At 37.1% G+C, this 18,596-nt stretch overlaps 2 protein-coding genes across 3 annotated transcripts; both read right to left on the bottom strand.

Annotated features, from left to right (window-relative positions):
- Window positions 1-192: 192 nt before the first annotated feature.
- On the bottom strand, window positions 193-9,805 carry LOC117405727 (popeye domain-containing 2-like). Of its 2 annotated transcripts, none has more exons than XM_034009057.3 (4): window positions 8,619-9,805; window positions 6,899-7,007; window positions 4,237-4,621; window positions 193-1,495 (listed from the first exon to the last, which is right to left on the bottom strand). In XM_034009057.3, exons 1-4 carry the CDS (start codon window positions 9,110-9,112, stop codon window positions 1,410-1,412), a joined length of 1,074 nt encoding a protein of 357 aa, XP_033864948.3. In that variant the 5' UTR covers window positions 9,113-9,805; the 3' UTR covers window positions 193-1,409. The 2 variants fall into 2 exon arrangements, with proteins under 2 accessions (XP_033864948.3, XP_033864945.3); XM_034009054.3 differs by having other exon boundaries at window positions 4,101-4,621; window positions 8,619-9,802.
- A 3,459-nt stretch (window positions 9,806-13,264) lies between these two features.
- On the bottom strand, window positions 13,265-18,153 carry LOC117405310 (cytochrome c oxidase copper chaperone). Its single transcript, XM_034008266.2, has 4 exons — window positions 18,001-18,153; window positions 17,275-17,416; window positions 15,543-15,664; window positions 13,265-13,479 (listed from the first exon to the last, which is right to left on the bottom strand). The coding sequence occupies exons 2-3, from the start codon at window positions 17,388-17,390 to the stop codon at window positions 15,580-15,582; spliced, it is 201 nt and encodes a 66-aa protein (XP_033864157.1). The 5' UTR covers window positions 17,391-17,416; window positions 18,001-18,153; the 3' UTR covers window positions 13,265-13,479; window positions 15,543-15,579.
- Between the last annotated feature and the right edge of the window lie 443 nt (window positions 18,154-18,596).

Below are 18,596 nucleotides of genomic sequence, written 5' to 3'. Positions count from 1 at the left end.
TCAGCCATCAACACCGGGCCACTAGGAAATCCACATTACCTGCTTAAATATGTGCTCAGGGCGGTCTTTGAGCAGCCGGGGGAAATCTCCTGCCTGGTTACTGCTACAGAACTGCAACATGTTAATACTGTATCTACCTAGTGCAATTTTATATTCAAAAGAAACTGCAATGATAAAACAGACAACACAAAGTAGAAACAGAAAGTAATGTGTTTATTGCTTTAAAACCAAGTCTCCTAGAAAACCTGCAGCTGTATGACATAACCCAGAAAACGTTGCTATGGTGAGCAGTGGTTCTGTGATGCACACACTATAAACCTTGTTGTGGCATTTAATGCTTAAAATCAGATTTCAGTATGTAGTGTTAGTTTATTTATTAATATGTGTTGCTTCCACACCAGAGCTTGTGTTTCTGCCCTAAAATTTGCTGTAATCTCCCTAAAACAAATATGGAAGAAGATGGGCCTGGAATTATTAATCTAAAATAATGAATGATTGTATTCCTTTAATTGAAAAAACAGTAAGCTAGTAAACAACTACAGTAGACACATGATATCACATATAAATATGGCCAGATATATAATTGTATTTACGCCAAAATGTTAGTCGTAAGTCAACTAAAACTAAAATATTACAAAAAAAATAAGGATTATATTAAATACTCAAAATGTGCCTAAGTTGTGAGTTAGTAGCTGTGGAACATTAACCATTTTAATTTAGAAATACATTAATACATTTTTCAATAATAGGAATTGTCTTTTGGGTTATTTAACAAAACATATGAGGTAGTTGGGGCTGTTCAGTACATAAAGGGCCTGACTTCTAAGCTTGTGTTCTATGACAAAATGTGTCTAGTATTTGTTTGAAATCAAAGAAAAAGCTCTGTGCACCTAAATTCATTCTTACAAGTTTTCTTATACGGTAGCTGTTTCCAGTGGATGGTCAACAACCAAGATGTTTGAACCTTCAAGCCACTATCATTGTGTGACCTTAAGTCTACCTTACTTGATCATCTTTGTGTTCTATAATAAAAAAAAACATTCTTGAGTGTCCCTTAGTAGGAATCTTAGAAGGAAAACAAACTTATATTAAAAACAGCAGATATAAACCTTAATATGGTTTTAATTTCCCCTGAAACGGTCAGTGCCAAATTTAGCTGAAGAGTGCATAAACATTATAACAATAAGCAGTTTTCTTGGCCTCGATACCAGCAATATATTTCATAATGTACACTTTTATTCTGAAATAAATAACTACGAGTAGGTGTTTAATGTTTCCTTTAATGTTATATACTTGTGCCATTTTTTTAGTTCTTCAAGTAAATTAAACAAAAGAATTAGGGACAACTGTGCAGGGGTGCAGTTAAATATCAGCAGACCATCTGCTTGTCTTGGTCGGGTTGGTGGGTCTCAGAGCTCCGGGGTTTCAGTGGGAGCCAGAGGGGCCTGTCTTCTCTGAAAACGCTTTGGAAAGCTTCCTGGTGGGGTTTCACCAGCTACAGACGAGAGAAAACTGGTTAGCTTACTTTACTGTAAAGTGATACCCAACATTGTGAAGTGTTTAGAACAATCTCGTTATTCATTATTGTTGTCTCCTACAGTGTGTATATTCATAACATCTTCTTCAGTCTTAACGTTGGTGTGATAATGACATGTCCTGGGTTATTTACCCACAGGGAATGCAGCCTAACGCATTCCATACATAGTATTTTTAGGAGCTCCTAGTAATTGGGGTATTTTTTTTTTTTTCTGCTGAACAGTTTTTAAGTAGAAGCCGACCTTGCAACCACAAGGTGCAGATTATGACCGTAAGGAATTAGTTTAGCTGAATTCCCCAGCTGATTAATGACCCAGAACATGTGAATAAAACACTGAAGCAATTGCAATTGAAATGGCAAAAATGTATTTTACAGCGCAGGAGACATCAACAGTAAGTAATACTTTTTGAACTCTGTACAGTACAACATTCAGCACAGCAGCTGCAAAGCAAATATAGCTTCAAACAGTGTATTTTCTGTTATGCATATGTAAGTATCATGCTATCAAAAGATCACTGAAAAATGATAGCATTTTCTATATGATATTATGAAGTAGAAATTAATTGGGGGAAAAAACTCACTGGTCAACAATAATAGGTTTGTGATTACTGTATACATGTATTCAGTAAAATGGTAACAGTTACATGAAGATAGTCAAATTAGATCATGTCAGGACTATCTGACAGTATTTTAAGAAAAAGTCAAAGAAACAAGTATAAAAGTAAAGGAAGAAAATCTACATCTAGTGCCGTTTTAAATATGCATAAGCAAGTAGTAATTATGTGCCATTGCAGATCTGCAGAACATATTCATTTCAGGCTTAGTGTCATGTCAATTGTTAGTCAGTTGTTAGTTTAAAGGTCAAGGGTATTGGAGACCAGCTCAGGAAGTTGGGTCAAACTGAGATCACTATTTTTAAATAATATTATTTTTGGTCATATAGTCATAATAGCCAACATTGAAGAAGTTGATAGTCGTAATAGCCAACATTGAAGAAGTTGATAGTCATAATAGCCAAAATTGAAGATGAGATGCTGGGGTTTTTATGATCAGATTCTAGCGGCACTGGCATATCCAATGCACAGTATACAATGTGTTGCGAAGTCTGTGCCTAGAACCGACCAATATCTTAACCGCTGTACAAAAAAGCCAGGTTTGTTTGTACAAACAGTTACAGACCTGATATATTGCCTCCCTCAGATTTACTTAGATATTTGCACTAGAGCCATCAGTCTCTAATTTTTTTTTCCCTGCATATCTTATTGTGCCTACGCTACACAAGCACACAATCCTGCAGAAACATATGGAGGACACATTTCTGGGACCACACTTGCATTGTAAAGCTTCATGAATCAACAAGAAATGATTCCTGTTCCAAAACTCTTCACTTATCTGAATTTACAGTAAGCAGTTGTCACCCCCAACATTTACTATTGACGCTAATGGTCATAAGCTGTCCTTTATCCAAACCCCTGTTTATACAAATTTAACATACTAACATAAAAATTCATATGTGCCTTTTTTATAATATAATATAATTTCACTTGGTATGACAGTACTGCAGTAAAAATGTCAGCAATCTGGATAAAAGGCAAATAATCTTACCTACTAAAACTAGGAAATCAAAGACTAAAGAATCATGAATTATGTAAGCTAAAAAAGGTAAGAGAGCTATTTGTAGCTTCAGTTCTACCGCATTAAAATAACACTGACCCTAACCCTAACCCTAACCCTGACCCTAACACTGACCCTAACACCGCTGAGTGTAGAATCAAGATTAAATTGGTGGCCTTTTTAAATACCCAAATTATTCTGTGAACTATCGTTAGCAAGCACAGCTGAGTACAAAAGTGCTAACGGCTGCTGAATATGTGCTCTCTTCTTTCACAAGCCCCTTTGAAAACAATATTTAAAGGTCACTTGAATGAGACAGTGGCATCCTCCTCAGCTGTTCCAGTAATCAGTCTCAGAATCCAGGAACACACCCAACATGCAATCTGGGCAAATGGGGCAAAAATTGTTTTAGAGTTACCTATAAGGCTATACCTACAGGTTCCAATATTGCCTGCAGTTAATTCTAAACATACTGTAAGTGACATGTAAGTAAACATGCCAGGCCACACATCTGAACAAAATGAGCATGAGCTGTATTACTATCTGAAATGCTGGTTAGAAAGTGTCTGAATTGACATCAATTGACAGATTTTACTTTGTTACAAAGCAGTAAAAGACAGAACAGAATAAGAAAAGTATAATGGAAAACAAACTTAGCATTTTATGTACAAGTAGGTTGAAAATCGATTTATATTGTATAAGTGTTTTATTTGTTTGTTTTTTTAAATATCACATTTTGTACAATTGCCCGCAAAAAATGATTCAGCAGGAAATAGCATTTGTAGTCTGCAACTCTCTCGGTAACATTTCCCAGTGTTATATTAAACTGCTCAGGAAAACATCCTTGTTAGCAAACGTTAATGTCAGCAGAAGCATAAATCAAAGCCAGATTAGTAACGGTGTATTAGAAAGGTTTACTTATTTCCTTTTGAGCAGGCAGTGTACTTACATGTGACTTAATAACTGGTCATAGCGTTAGCTCCTATAAAACCTCTATTTCAAATAATCTCTTTCACTCCCATATTCCATAAAGGATCCCGTCATATCTGCAAAGTCATCCAATATCAGACTGGAAGAATCCTCACCGGGCAGCTCGGTGTCTGTCGGCCCGTGGTCCCGGGAAGGATTGCTAGAATGAGGCCGGGGAGCGGCAGCCTTTCTGGACGCAGACAGTGGCGGTGTTATTTGTTCATCTGGCATTATGGCATCTCCTTCCTCGTGGCCCTTCTCACAATCTGTATCACTAGTGGAAGGGGCCAGGACATGGTAGAGGCTGGGCAGGCGAATGTCAAAGCGGATGCCACTCTTGACAAATAGCTTGTCATTGAGGGAGTAGAGCTTGTCAGTGATGTCATTCCCCAGCATGACCGAGAAAAGGCGAGCAATGTATCGCTCTCTGGACAGTAAGAGGTAGAGTTTTCGTCTCCTCCAGGTTATGTAGCGACAGTCTGTCTCTGCTGTCAAGGTCACCTAGAGATTGTGCATAGGGCTTCGGTCAGAAGTATTTTTTTCTGAAGGTAAAAAATCATACAAGGTAGCTAAACTTAAAAAAAAAAAACATTTACATCTGAAATGTGGTCCTTCTGGAATTCATGTCCAGAAGTACACTTAAACTGCTGTATGTCATTAAATCAAGGTAGCTTCCAACATCCGTATAATCTATTTTGTCTGTTAAAATATTAAATAATTAATAATAAATAATTATTATTCCCCACAAACTTTGCTTTTGTGACCAGGACAGTGATATTTTGAAATTTACCTATTTTCCAGAACATTCCAGATAGATTCAGTGCTGAGTAAACTTGGAGTAACTTCTAGTACTTTCTAGAACTTTCCAGTAATATAAATAGTAGTATAAATACAGGGGCCTTAAGCCCACCAGTTCAGTTTAGTTCCAGCTGCCTAAGTGGATACATATCTGCATTTTTCTGAGATGGCATCAAGGACATAGGAGACTTCAAAATGGTGGCATTCCTGATGGGTCTCCAAGGCGGTTTTACCAAGTTTCCCTGCTATCTTTGCCTTTGGGACAGCAGGGACACCAAGGCGCACTACCACAGACGGGACTGGCCACAGCGGACCGAGTTCTCAGTGGGGAGGAACAACGTCAAGTGGGAGCCACTAGTGGACCCCCGGAAGGTGCTGATGCCACCACTGCACATCAAATTGGGCCTTATGAAACAATTTGTCAGAGCTCTAGATAAGGAGTCGGCAGCCTTCAAGTACCTTCAAGACTTCTTCCCAAGCTGTCTGAGGCAAAGGTCAAAGCCGGTGTCTTCGTCGGACCACAGATAAAGAAGATCCTGGAGTGCAATGAATTCCCCAAGAAGCTCACTAGTAAGGAGAAAGCGGCTTGGAACAGCTTTGTCGCAGTGGTTCGGGGCTTCCTGGGCAATCACAAGGCCGAAAACTATGTGGAGCTGGTTGAGACTCTGGTGAAGAACTACGGCACAATGGGCTGTAGGATGTCCCTCAAAGTCCATATCCTTGATGCTCATCTTGATAAATTCAAGGAGAACATGGGAGTGTACTCGGAGGAGCAAGGCGAGCGCTTCCACCAGGATATACTGGACTTTGAACGCCGCTACCAAGGACAGTATAACGAGAATATGATGGGAGACTACATTTGGGGGCTGATTCGTGAAAGTGATTTACAGTATAATCGTAAATCTCGAAAAACTACTCACTTCTAAATCTTTTGTAGTCATTTTTGTATTACTTTAGTATAAATACATGTTCATTTGGATTCATATGTTGTTTTTTTCTGACTTTATGTGAACGAAAAGACACAAATTCGCCCGTTTTCTCATTGGAAATATTTTCAAAATATCACTGTCCTGGTCACAAAAGCAAAGTTTGTGGGGAATAATAGCCATTTTCTATACTTTTGAGGCATAAGCAATTAGGAAATAACACTTACTACCCTGGAACAAAAATGGTGTTACATAGTGTAATTAAGCCATGGATTTTGATATGTAGTTTTAAAAGAGAAAACTGTTCTGCTAGCATTTTAATCATTTTCTTTCTGTCATATTTAGCAGATGCCTTTATCCAAGGCGACTTACAGAGACTAAGGTGTGTGAACTAAGCATCAGCTGCAGAGTCAATTACAACTACGCCTCACCCTAAAGACGGAGCACAAGGAGGTTAAGTGACTTGCTCAGGGTCACACAATGAGTCAGTGGCTGAGGTGGGATTTGAACCGGGGACCTCGTGGTTATAAGCCCTTTTCTTTAACCACTGGACCACACAGCCTCCTATATACATATTATTGTGAGGGTATTGTGCTGAAGAATCTCTCTATCACTAGAAATAGGGGTTGGCGTAGTCGGCAATCTATTTATTGAAGAGTACACCATATTACAGTGTCTGCTAAAGTTTAAAATACACAGTTACAAATACACAAGTAGGCCTGGTGGTACAGTGGTTAAAGAAAGGGGCTTGTTACACTGATTCCCACTGACTCATTGTGTGTGATCATGAACAAGTCATTTAACCTCCTTGTGGTCCGTCCTTTAGAAGTGACTCTGTAAGTGACTCTGCAGCAGCAGTTGTGATGCATAGTTCACCCCCTAGTCTCTGTAAGTCACTTTAGTCTAGTCTGCTAAATGACTAATTAATAATAATAATAATAATAATAATAATAATAATAATAATAATAATAATAATAATTACAAAACAACCAAGAATGTTCAATCTTATGTTGATTGTGACTGTTTAATCTTCATCTTTCTCAGTGATATTTACCTGGAAAATCCCCTCTTCTGTGGGTCGCAGAGACTCCCACTCTGGAGAGTCAATAAACTGGTATGGGAAAATATAGTGAAGAAACTGGCCTTCCAAGGAAACCCGGATCCTGAGAGAAACAGCAACAGTGTGCTTCAGTCAAACTGTATCGAAAGCTTTTTTATAGTACAGTATATATTTTGCTGTGTATAATGTCTAATCTTGGAACACTGCATCCATGTTAGAATGGAAAAATGTCCTATATATGTAAATATACATTATATTATATAATAGTAAATAAAACAAATGCAACATATGCTCTAATAGTAAATATATATGATTCAAACATGGAATAAAATATGTATTTTCTTTTAATAATCATAATATTACTGCAAAATCAGATAGACAAGGAACAATACTGAAATCTAGGCAAACTAAAACTGCAAAAATCATATGACCTTGAAAAAATACATCAGAAAAGGTATGTTTTACCCTCGTAAACTGTAAACTTGCTCTCTCAAATGGGGAATAGTTAATACCATGCAATAGAGAAGGTTACTTTTTTGTTTTGTTGTGATATAGTGGCAGCAGTGTGGAGTAGTGGTTAGGGCTCTGGACTTTTGACCAGAGGGTTGTTGGTTCAATCCCAGGTGGGGGACACTGCTGCTGCACCCTTGAGCAAGGTACTTTACCTAGATTGCTCCAGTAAAAACCCAACTATATAAATGGGTAATTGTATATAAAAAATAATGTGATATCTTGTAACAATTGTAAGTTGCCCTGGATAAGGGTGTCTGCTAAGAAATAAATAATAATATATGACAGGCACCTCAAGGGCCTTCCAAAAATAAACTTCTGTCACAATGTGTTAAAATGATCCAGGAAGTGTAACACTAACACATACTTCCTGAAAGTAAGGCAAGCAAACTGAGCACTTTCTTTAACTTAGTGTAGTACCAGATTTCAAGTTTTCAAATGAGAAAACATATCTACTGTGCTATAACATGTGTTTTCTTTTTTAAAACTTCATATTTGAGACCAGTTACCTACAATACCTTTAAGGACCATTTGTCTGTGGTGAGCACTCCGATGAATATTTTTTAACAGTCTGTTGACAGGATGTTATAAGCAGGGTTGACTGGGTTACACTGTAGCTGTGTATCTAGATTTTAAAGTACATCCAACTTTTTCATGGAGTGCTACATTTTTCCAAGGATGTCCAAATTACCAACAAACTCCCATAAGGTTACTTGACATACATGCTCATGAGTGAAATTAACATAGCACTCAATACATGCTGGTGTAGCATTCTGTTCAGATAACAATTATATGAAAATGGAGGAAAGAAGTTCTAACTTTACAGTTTTAATGAAGTAAATGTAGCATAGCAACACACTGTAATTTGGAACCGTGTGATTTGCCCTTCAGTATTTATTTGAACACGTTAGGAGAACTTACACTTACAGCAGGATCATCAGAAATAAATTAAACTTATAATACTCTCTTTTTAATTTATTGAAGGTACGTTTCATGCATTCTGTGCTCAGTACACAAACTGAAACTGGAAACGGTACCATGTTTACTGTTTGCTACAGCATGAACAGCTGTTAATCAGAAATGGCAGAAACTCCAAAATGATATCTGTCAAAAACTGGAGCACTGAATACTGAATATACAACAAAATACTGTATATTTCAGCATTAGTTTTATGCTTTTTAATGCTAAGAAACTTGCCACCTACCTCCCAGAGAGAAGGAAGGAGAGCCTGTCGATAGGGGTCTTCCCTTCCACGGCGTAGTTCTGGTCCTTTGCCAGGGACAGGGCCTGGCTTTCACAACCCTTCATAATCTCCTTGAAGACAGGGACAGGCACCTCCAGGGGCAGGTAGATGCACTTGTAAAGGCTGTCAAACTCCTCCTCAAAGATGTCCTTACGCAGCCGGTAGACTAGGTGAACCAACTGAAGGAGACACAGGAGCAGCAGGAAGAGACTCCAGGAGAAAATGTCTGCCCCACAAGCCTCCAACCAGCCCCACAGGGCATAGCACAAGAAGCCAGGAGCCAGCAGGCTGTAGATGTAAATGGTACCAAAGACCCCGCTGCCCCCCATGTAGCCCAGTATGAAGATGATGTTCCCCAACTGGTATATTGCACCTTCCGTGCCATTGTTCCACTCTGTGCATAGCGAATGCCCGTACATCATGGTCTCAAACACCGTTAAGTTGTCTTTCCACATCTTTCCTTGTTTCAAAATCCCCAAACTAAGCTTAAAAAAATAAAAATCCACTTAGAAAAGTAAAAGTTTTCTCTGCAAATATTAAAAAAGTAGTTATATTATATTTTGGACACAAAGAAAGATCAGGTTTTCTTTTGCAAAAAAATACAAAGGTTTATGTTAAAAAAAAAAATTAAAGGTTTGCTCCCTTTCCTTGTTGCTGACGAGGACTCAATATTTGTGCTGCTGAGTTTCAAATCAAATTTAAAAAGAAAACACAACTGACTTAATTAGCCACCGGAAAGACTTAGGAATCTAATTGAGTTTTCTCTCTCTGTTTGTTTCCTTCTCTTTCACTCTCACCCTCCCTCTCCCTCCTTCTCTCTCCCTCTCTCTCCCTCTTTCTTGTTCTTCACAGTGTTTAATTTGGAATGCACATCCCTTGGCATCACTGAGTGAAGTGAGACACCAGAAGGATAACCATGTTTGGAATTGAAATCCAAGGAGGAATGAGCCATGGATAGAAAGCAGACAGGCCACTTAACATAACATCGCTTTGCAGAGGTGATAAGACATGCAACCTCTGCCTGTTCGATCAGCCCTGCTGTGATGTGTCCTGTCCTAGAGGGCAAACTAGATTCTTGATTATCCCCACAAAGCAAACAGAAAGTTGTGCAATAGGTCACTAGTGTGTCGTGAGCTGCTTTTGTTATGGAAGGGGAGGCAAGGGGGACACTGACCCTTTTTAAAAAGCTGCAATAGATAGGATTACACAGTGGGTCAGGTTTCAGATCTAACCCATTGCAATGCTTAACATGCCAAATCCTAGCAGTCATTCCCAGTTAAAGGGGTAGTCATGCATTTAGAGGATAGCATGAAGCACTGTTATTGATTCATGTTCAATCAACCTTATCACGGATCTAGTGTTATCAGGATAGCAGGTCTGCACAGCTGCTTTCCAATACAGCTGCCTTGTTTGTGAGCCCAGTGTCAGCTATTTCTGTGCTAAATAAAGCATGTCAAAGTACTCTTGCAAACCTGTCAGTAAGTCTAACAGTATGCTCTTGCCACTTGCAGTTATGTATACTTATATTGTACAGTAATAGAAATTGATGGATTTTGGAAAGGGTATGCTGAAGTAAAAGGTTAGAAGATTAGATCAAATACTGTAGATCTGAATCTGCTCTGAATTTGGATAGAGGTGAATACCTCAAGCTAGAAGTGAGTGTAGTCAGTCATGGATGTGCCCTTAGTTATCAGACCATGCAGCAATGTTGCACGGTTGCAGGGAGGTGCAGGTGCTGAAGAGGAGGAATGACATTCCAATCCACCCGCTGCAGTGCATGTCTTAGTTTACAAGATTGTTGAGATGTCAGTGTGGCTGTCCCCAAAGCTAGTCCCAGAAGTATTGGATTGGAGATTAGGCTGGTAATCACAGATCCCTCCTATGTGGTACTGAACCAAAACAGGATCACAGCTTTCTCTGTCGTTATCTAATGTTAGCTCACTCAGGGAATCTATCTCCCTGCAGTTCTGATTTGAAAATCATGATGCCATCTGTACCGGCCATCCACTGGACCTTTATGGTATTGGTTAGGTAATACAAGTCCTTGTCCAAGCACTATACAGTACAATTGTACACTGATTTACAATGTATTGCCCTACATTTTTAGTGTTCAAGAGAATAGATCAAATAATGATGGCAAAAATCTTGTTAGTCATTAGCATTCATAACACTTCAAAAGAGAAAATTCTAACTCCCAATTGTCAGCAACAATAACATACAGCACTGTGTTCATTGCTGCAAAAAAACAGGACTGAACTGACAGAATGTCATTGTTGGACTGCAAGGTACCCAGTTAACTGCTTAAATATAACGAAGATAGCTGATGATCTTCTGCTCGGGAAGCCTTCAAGCATACTGTATATCTAGTGGGCCATCATAACCTCAATAAAAACACTAAGAGAGGCACTGAGGTATATTTAACACAAAATGACTTAAAATAGATTTTTAAAAAATAGCAATTAAAAAATATAATTACTTAGTTATTATGCACAAAGGAACAGTGCCCCAAAATAGCTTTAAAAGTGGCACATGTTCTTTAAATCCTCAGTGGTTTGAGTGGCATTTCTTTTGTGTCATGGAATTTTGAAAAGTCATAATGAGTGTCATATTTTCTGCTTGTAACTTTTAACCGTTAATAACAGACTACATGCTGTTCGACTTAAAAAGTGTAAGTTATCACACGTTACCCAAATACAATGTACTGTGAATTAATAATACAAACATTTTAAAAATAATAATAATCAAATAAATGAAGTGCCATATGATCATCTGAATGTATATGTCTATCTGTATGTCACACATTTCTACATATACCTAGAGAACTGCTCATGCGATTATGATGAAACTTGAAAATGACTGTCTTTGGCACAAGCTATTAAGGGTAAAATAATTGGAATCTGTATGTTTTTCAAACTTTCTTACCTTTGCATACAGTATATAGAGGCCATGGTGATCTACTTTTTCATGATACTATTTCTAAATTGTGGGAGATGGGTGTTATCAACATGCTTGTTTATTTCTGATTAAAAAGCCTTAACCCCAACTTCAGGCCATTGTAAATAGTGCCTCAGTTACCCTCCTAAAAAGTGAGATATCCTTTAAAGGTCAAACTCCTGCACACGTAAAGTGTCTTTCACTGCATGAGAACTATACAATCGATTAACAGCCATGTGGGGTAGTAAAGGCAAAGAAATGTTGGCTCGGGCCCATGCATGGAGTACCTGTTAAAAAAATGTGCATTCTGATAGTCAGAATTCTCCCATTGATGTTAAAAAAATGGGTAGAGTTCTGATTACTGTAGTGTTGACTGTAGAGTGCCTGTTCTATTTAAAGCCAGAGCGATGTTCTGCACCAGCAGCTGCTGTTGCCATCCAGACCCCGGGACAGAATTTAAAGGCAACATTTCTTTTATGTTTGGAGAGTGACAGCCATATGTATCTACTGTTCCTGTATTAAAGTTGACAATTACACAAAAACACTGCAATTAATCTTAAGGTACACAATATACAGTAATATATACTGAGAGAAAGCATGCAATTGCATCTCTTTTCAAATATTATTTATTTTATTTGTTTAACCTCCTACCTATTTCTTAACTGTACATTTGAAAACAAGTGTGCTTTAGAGTCATATGAAAATAATACATACCATTTATTTATTTTCATAGTACTCACAATTATCTAAATACAGTCAACTCTCATTAATAATCATTTCAAGGACCAGCAAAAAATATGCATTATCAGTAATTCTAAGCCAAATGCATACTATCAGTGTGTATTGAAGTTACAGTAACAGCCATTACATTTCAATTACAGTACAATGAAAAGTATTATAAATGTTAAAGTCCTGTGCATTTTATTAAAAATGTGGTTGTACAGTAAGTGACCTTTTAAAACGTAGCACTTGAAATCTGCATGGTCCATCCTGATCACAGGCATTTTTAAACCACAAAAGCGTTCAATAGGCAGAATGCTCTGCCGTGGCGCTAGGTAACGTACGTTAGATCTTCATGAACAGTGTGTTAAGAAGAGGGCTTTCAAGATGGCGGAAAGGAAAACACAGCACTAGCGTTGTTTTTGGATGAATTTATGGAAGATCGTGCAGAAAATCTGCTATTTAATGCCTCTATTGCACTTGCATCGAGAGCCAACACCATGGCTTTAGTGGCAGTGAATTCAAACACATGCAAGAGTCCTGTACAGATTGAAAACTACATTGAGAGGCTATGCAGAGGCTGACTGCACAGCACAAAGCAAAATACCATATTGCCAATTTTTGGACTATGGATATAAATGTTGATTTAAACAGTACAGAGGGGCTCATCTGAATGCAGGTTAATACATTTCCCAATATCCTCTACACTCTGCTGTTTGAACCAAGGCGATTCATTTTATTCACATTTTCTTCCCTGCAAAATAATTCATACAAACAGGAAAGTCGTGTTAAGTGAATTCATATTATAGAAATCATTTTCTATAAATTTGGCCGGGACCATGTAGAAAATTCAGTATCAGGAAATGTGTTTAATCAGTTTGTTTTAATGAGAATTGACTGTATGTAGCTTTCTAAAATTAAAAAAAAAATGAATACAATTAATAAGACAATAATTTTAGATAGCTCTTTTTATTAAAACATTTTTTGTAAGGAAATATCAGAATAATATGCAAGAAAAAAAATGGTTAGAAATATTTTATTCCAGAGACATTCTTTATTTGGTTATTCTTTATTTCACTCTTTGACACAAAATCTTCCACAGTGCAGAAATTAATTATTTCAGTAGGTAATCCCAGAATCTCACAGCCACCCAGCCAGCAGGAACGCACTGGAAGAAAACAAACAAACAAACAGACATTTGATTTTTCGGATTTAAACTCCTATTAATTTCATGAAACAGCCATGAAGATTCTAATGTTTCAGATGTTAACAACTGCTGATGTAAATTACAATATCTATTATAAATCACATACCACAAACAAACTAATCACAGTTAAGTCTGATCAAAGTGGCCAATGATCATTTTAACAAACTCCTGGGGCAAAAACTAATCTTTTGGACCAAAATTTTAGTGGGGGGGGTAAATATGTTTTGATTTAGAATTAAACAGCCACAGTATTTTTATACAAGCCAACAGAGTTTACTGACCTTGTGTTTCTGAACAAAGGTTTTATTTAGTATTCGGTCAGTAAGAATTATGTCTTTTGAAATTACCTTGTTTAAAAAAATAAAAATAAATAAATAAATAAAAACTGGTAGAAACAAGGTGTCCCTACATTCTACACATGCAGAAGATCCTTCTTTCCTTTTCACTTGTGAACTTTGCCAGGGCCTTCCCATAATCAAACTCCTTCCAGTAAGGTCCCTCAACTCTTATGAAAGTAAATACAATGTAGTGTATATATATATATATATATATATATATAGTGTATATACACATATATACATACACACATACATAAATTAAGGTGCTGGAGCTGTGGCTTTCATTCCACAACTTTTAAAGCACTTTAACAGTAAATATACATTTGAAGCTTAACCACAAATAGTATGTATTTCTCACATTCTCTCGCTCCGGCACTCTCTTTCTCCAATTCAAAACAAATCGGCAGCCACTCGACAGTTCAGGCATAACTAATCAGGCAGATATGACTATGTTTTGGTCTAGCAAACATATATGTTTGGTGTCTAAAGCCCGAAACAGACAGGCATGGTGCAGCACCATTTTAACGATGCGCTACCACTAGTCCGCACCCGGGCACACATAAGGAGTATGCACTACGCGACTGGTACAGTACAGTAGTTGTCAGTACCATAGGCTACTTACTTGAATATAACATTTACATATATATATATGGCCAAAAGTTTTGCATCACCTAGAATGTTCGGATGGAGACAATTAAAAAAAAAAAAAAATGAACACAATTTAGGGGGGTATAAAATAGTTTCCCTTTAAAGCTATTCAATCTTCATATGTGAGATTTATAATAATAAATGAATATGTCACATATAGGGTTTCTCTTCTTGTTTAAGAGATGTCATTTTGCAGTGCAGCCAGAACCGCATGAGCTGACATCTCTTATACACGAAGAGACACCCTCCACACAACATATTCACTGAGTATGAAGCTGCTGTATAATTGATGCACACCGTAGGGTTGATATCTGAAGAGTCCATATCAAATAACCTGGGAGGAAATCTCCTAACTAACCAAATAACATAATACATAATTTATCACCTACATTTAATACATATTCTGCTGAATAAAACTGCATATTACTTAAAATGACAAACTAAAAAAGGAGTGGAATCAGACACTGTTTGCCCATTTCTAGTTGCCCATGTCATAAACCATTTAATCTGTTCTAGCTGCAATTTTGCATTTAACTTTTCTCTTGCTACCTTAGTTTATGTATGACACAGTGCACAACTACCACTCATACATAAACTAAAGTTAATAAGAGAAAACTAGAAAAAATACTGTAGTGAAATGGTTCATTTCCACTGGACACCACCTGTAATGAAACGTTATTGGGAGAATCGTAGAATACAGCAGAGTACCAATTTTAAAGATACTGTCTACAAGCAAGTGGTCTTTATCATTAAAACGGTTAACACAATGTATTAAATATCGTGCTACAGAGAACGTTTTTCATGTTTTGCCATCAGACATTGTTGAGCACAGTTATCACAGTGAAATCAGCTGCTAGGAGACATTTGGAAAGTAAAAACTCTCACAGAGCAATGCTTAGTGCTGATTGGTTGAAACAGTTGATTCGTGACGTTATTACAGACAGCGCACAACTACCAGTCTCATACATAAACTAAGGTTAACAAGTGAAAAGTCGTAAATTAATATAGTGTAAAGATACTAAATCTGTCAATACTCACCACAAACACAGGCTTGCTTTCTCTTTGTGATCACTCATCAGACTTTGAATCCCAGTGACCTCATGCAGTCTTTATGAGCTTCAATCAGATCCTTGCAGCTTTCTTCTCCCTTCTCTATTATACTGCAACACACAAAGAGAAGAATTGTTTTAGCAGCTTGAAGGAACTTCTGAAATTCTTCCCTGTTCCCATTTAACATCAAAGTCAGTGGTGTACAGTCTTCTGAGACAGTAGGTATGGGAAATAAGACTTCCATTGCATAGCAGTTTGATACATTCCTGGTTTTACTATGAGTTTAATACCATACCTGAGTTTGTACTAAAACCTGGAATGGGTGAAACTGCTACTCAATAGGAGTCTTATTTCCATCCTTGAAGGGAGTCAAAAGGCTTTTTTGAGGTCCTTTGTTTTAGTAAAAACAACAAAAATAATAAAATAAGTGTCCGTTAGTCATTCAGGTCTGCTGATGCAATGATAGACCTTTTGTTTATCTAAACTATGCCATCTTACTATGCATTAATCTATAAGGGATCAAGTCAGCCTGCAAAATAAATGAAGGCTTAAAAACCCTGCCAGTAATTCATGCAAGAGTAAAGCATTACATCCCAGTTCAGTAACTAACTTTAAAAAAAAAAAAAAAAAAAAGTGCTGACAGTTGTAAATTCAGTGGACATTTGTCAGTCTAAAACAGAAAAAAATAAGTAAATGATATTACAATAGCACCCATAACTTTAATCATTCAGTAATAAAAACAAACTTATTTCCTCCGAGAAGCCTCTCTCAATGTGTTTTATGGTATACTGCAGTAATAAAATAACATATTAGATGAATAAGTAAGGTATTCTGTTTCTTTAATGTGCTGAGCGGTGCATTTTATACAACACATACTGCTGACACACTTTGGGGTTTGGGACTGATTCAAACATACTTGTGTTAAGTGGCTTTGGTGTGAGTCTTTGTGAGGAGTTACCCAGAATGACCAGCTCAATACAACAATTAGTCATTTTAATACTAATAATTACACTTCAGTTACAGCTTGCAAAATACACACCAAGGCAATATCTGCATATATCCCAGACAGGCTGCCATATATTTCCTTCTTCCTGCTCCACCAATAAAAGCTCTAAATAAGCCTGTTTTATACAGCTCTCGATGTTTACAGCTTTCATAACCACATTGTTGTTTCACCCCCTAGTCTACATTCTTCTGGTTACATTATTCTGTTTGAGTGAAATCTTTATCACTTAATCTAGCAAAACAATCAGAAGTTGTGGCTTTGCAGGTGCCTGGACTCTCTGAAACTCCGTACATTCTCCAATGAACACTGTATTCAGTTCAACTACAATATACTATACCTAATCATGCAGTAAGCTCAATCAACTGTCCCATGAATAGATATCTCTCTCTCTCTCTCTCTCTCTCTCTCTCTCTCTCTCTATATATATATATATAATGTAAAAGTACAAAACGGTATCTGCAGCTGCTAGCTAACATTGTTACAAACACGTCAATATTGAATAACGTCTAAACAGCGCTCACATACCATAGTATCCTCCTTCTGAGTAACTTTCACAAACTTGCCTTTGTTTTATGGAAGGTCATAGAAAACTCTTGTTTTAACCCTATCCTGATACCACCTTAAGAAAATGACAACACAGTAAACAACATTTCACGTGTTTAGAATTGAATTATGTGGTAGAGTTCAATTATATAAAAAAAAAAACACAATTACCAGGCATCCCTTATTTTCTTGGTCTCAGGACAGGCGCAGCAGGGTTTAAGTGGCTTCTTTTCCCCTGCATCTTGGGTCTTGGTGGACTCACAACTACCAGCTGCTAAACTTGACATTTTCCTTTTTGGCGTTACACTGTATTCTGTTACAAAAACAAATGACCATTTTAGCATGTGTGCAATGTCAAAATGTCAAGTGACCACTATGACAGAAATGCTATAGAATAAACTACGTGATGCAACGTCTGCCAAAATCAAACTGATGCAAAGGGTACAATCAACAATACCACTTATCACTACACATTCACAATCTCCTAGTATTTGTCTAAATCCATAGAAACAGCGCAACTTTTTTTTGGTTATATAAGAAATACTCTTTTATACTTAAATTATATTAGTACTGGCAGCAGCCTGCTCTCGTTACTCGGTATAACGTCGAGTAAGTTTACCCGGTCACAGACTATATCTTCACCTTTTACAAAGAAAAACTAAATTTATATGTACTGTATGAATACGCGATAGTGGCGCCGTTAAACTATAGATTTAGGCAATTTCATAAATCCTAGTTTCTTAACCAGTAACCTGACGTGCTAACGAGCGTTCTATTTTCTAGTAAAACAACAACATCATTTACACAACTAACAAAAACAAAACTGTAAACAGAAAATAAAAAAGCCAACTTTAGTTAAATAAAATGCAGCATAGATCTCCTTATGATCTCACTTACATGTCCTTCCTTACGCAATGTCAGGAACGGCACACATCCGGTTACATTTGCTAAGATCACCGGGAACTGTAGTTCTTTAGATGACGGAACGAAAGAAAAATGTGTGGTTTGGATGAAACATAAAAATGCAACTCCCATAATGCAATTACACGAAAATGCTGTAAAGTGACGTCTGCTGTAAAAAAAAAAAAAAAAAGTTGTAGATGGTTAGCCGGTAAGTTTAACTGAAGTGTACAGCCGATTGAGCAATGTTTTAAATACATCGGGTGTCAATACCCACTGGATAGAGATCCAGATCCCATGGAGAAACAATAACCGTTCATCTTTTTTTGCAGATTACACTGTGTAACAATTTTTTTTGTTGTTGTTGTTCTTGGGTAGTAAGTGTTATTTCCTAATTGCTTATGCCTCAAAAGTATAGAAAATTGCTTTTATTCCCCACAAACTTTGCTTTTGTGACCAGGACAGTGATATTTTGAAATTTACCTATTTTCCAGAACATTCCAGATAGATTCAGTGCTGAGTAAACTTGGAGTAACTTCTAGAACTTTCTAGAACTTTCCAGTAATATAAATAGTAGTATAAATACAGGGGGC

Source organism: Acipenser ruthenus, chromosome 9, assembly GCF_902713425.1.
Source record: "Acipenser ruthenus chromosome 9, fAciRut3.2 maternal haplotype, whole genome shotgun sequence".
NCBI lineage: Eukaryota > Metazoa > Chordata > Actinopteri > Acipenseriformes > Acipenseridae > Acipenser > Acipenser ruthenus.
This window is presented reverse-complemented; position numbering and strand designations above follow the sequence as displayed.

Bases quoted from the DNA above. Each gene is read 5' to 3' on its own strand.
- LOC117405727 (XM_034009054.3), bottom strand. From the start codon at position 9,112: ATGTGGAAAGACAACTTAACGGTGTTTGAGACCATGATGTACGGGCAT. The intron at 7,008-8,618 runs GTAGGTGGCAAG...TGTTTCTCTCAG, and splicing joins TCCTTCCTTCTCTCTGGGAG to GATCCGGGTTTCCTTGGAAG. The intron at 4,622-6,898 runs GTAAATATCACT...CACAATCTCTAG, and splicing joins CAGAAGAGGGGATTTTCCAG to GTGACCTTGACAGCAGAGAC.
- LOC117405310 (XM_034008266.2), bottom strand. From the start codon at position 17,390: ATGTCAAGTTTAGCAGCTGGTAGTTGTGAGTCCACCAAGACCCAAGAT. The intron at 15,665-17,274 runs GTAATTGTGTTT...TGTGTGTTGCAG, and splicing joins AAGAAAATAAGGGATGCCTG to TATAATAGAGAAGGGAGAAG.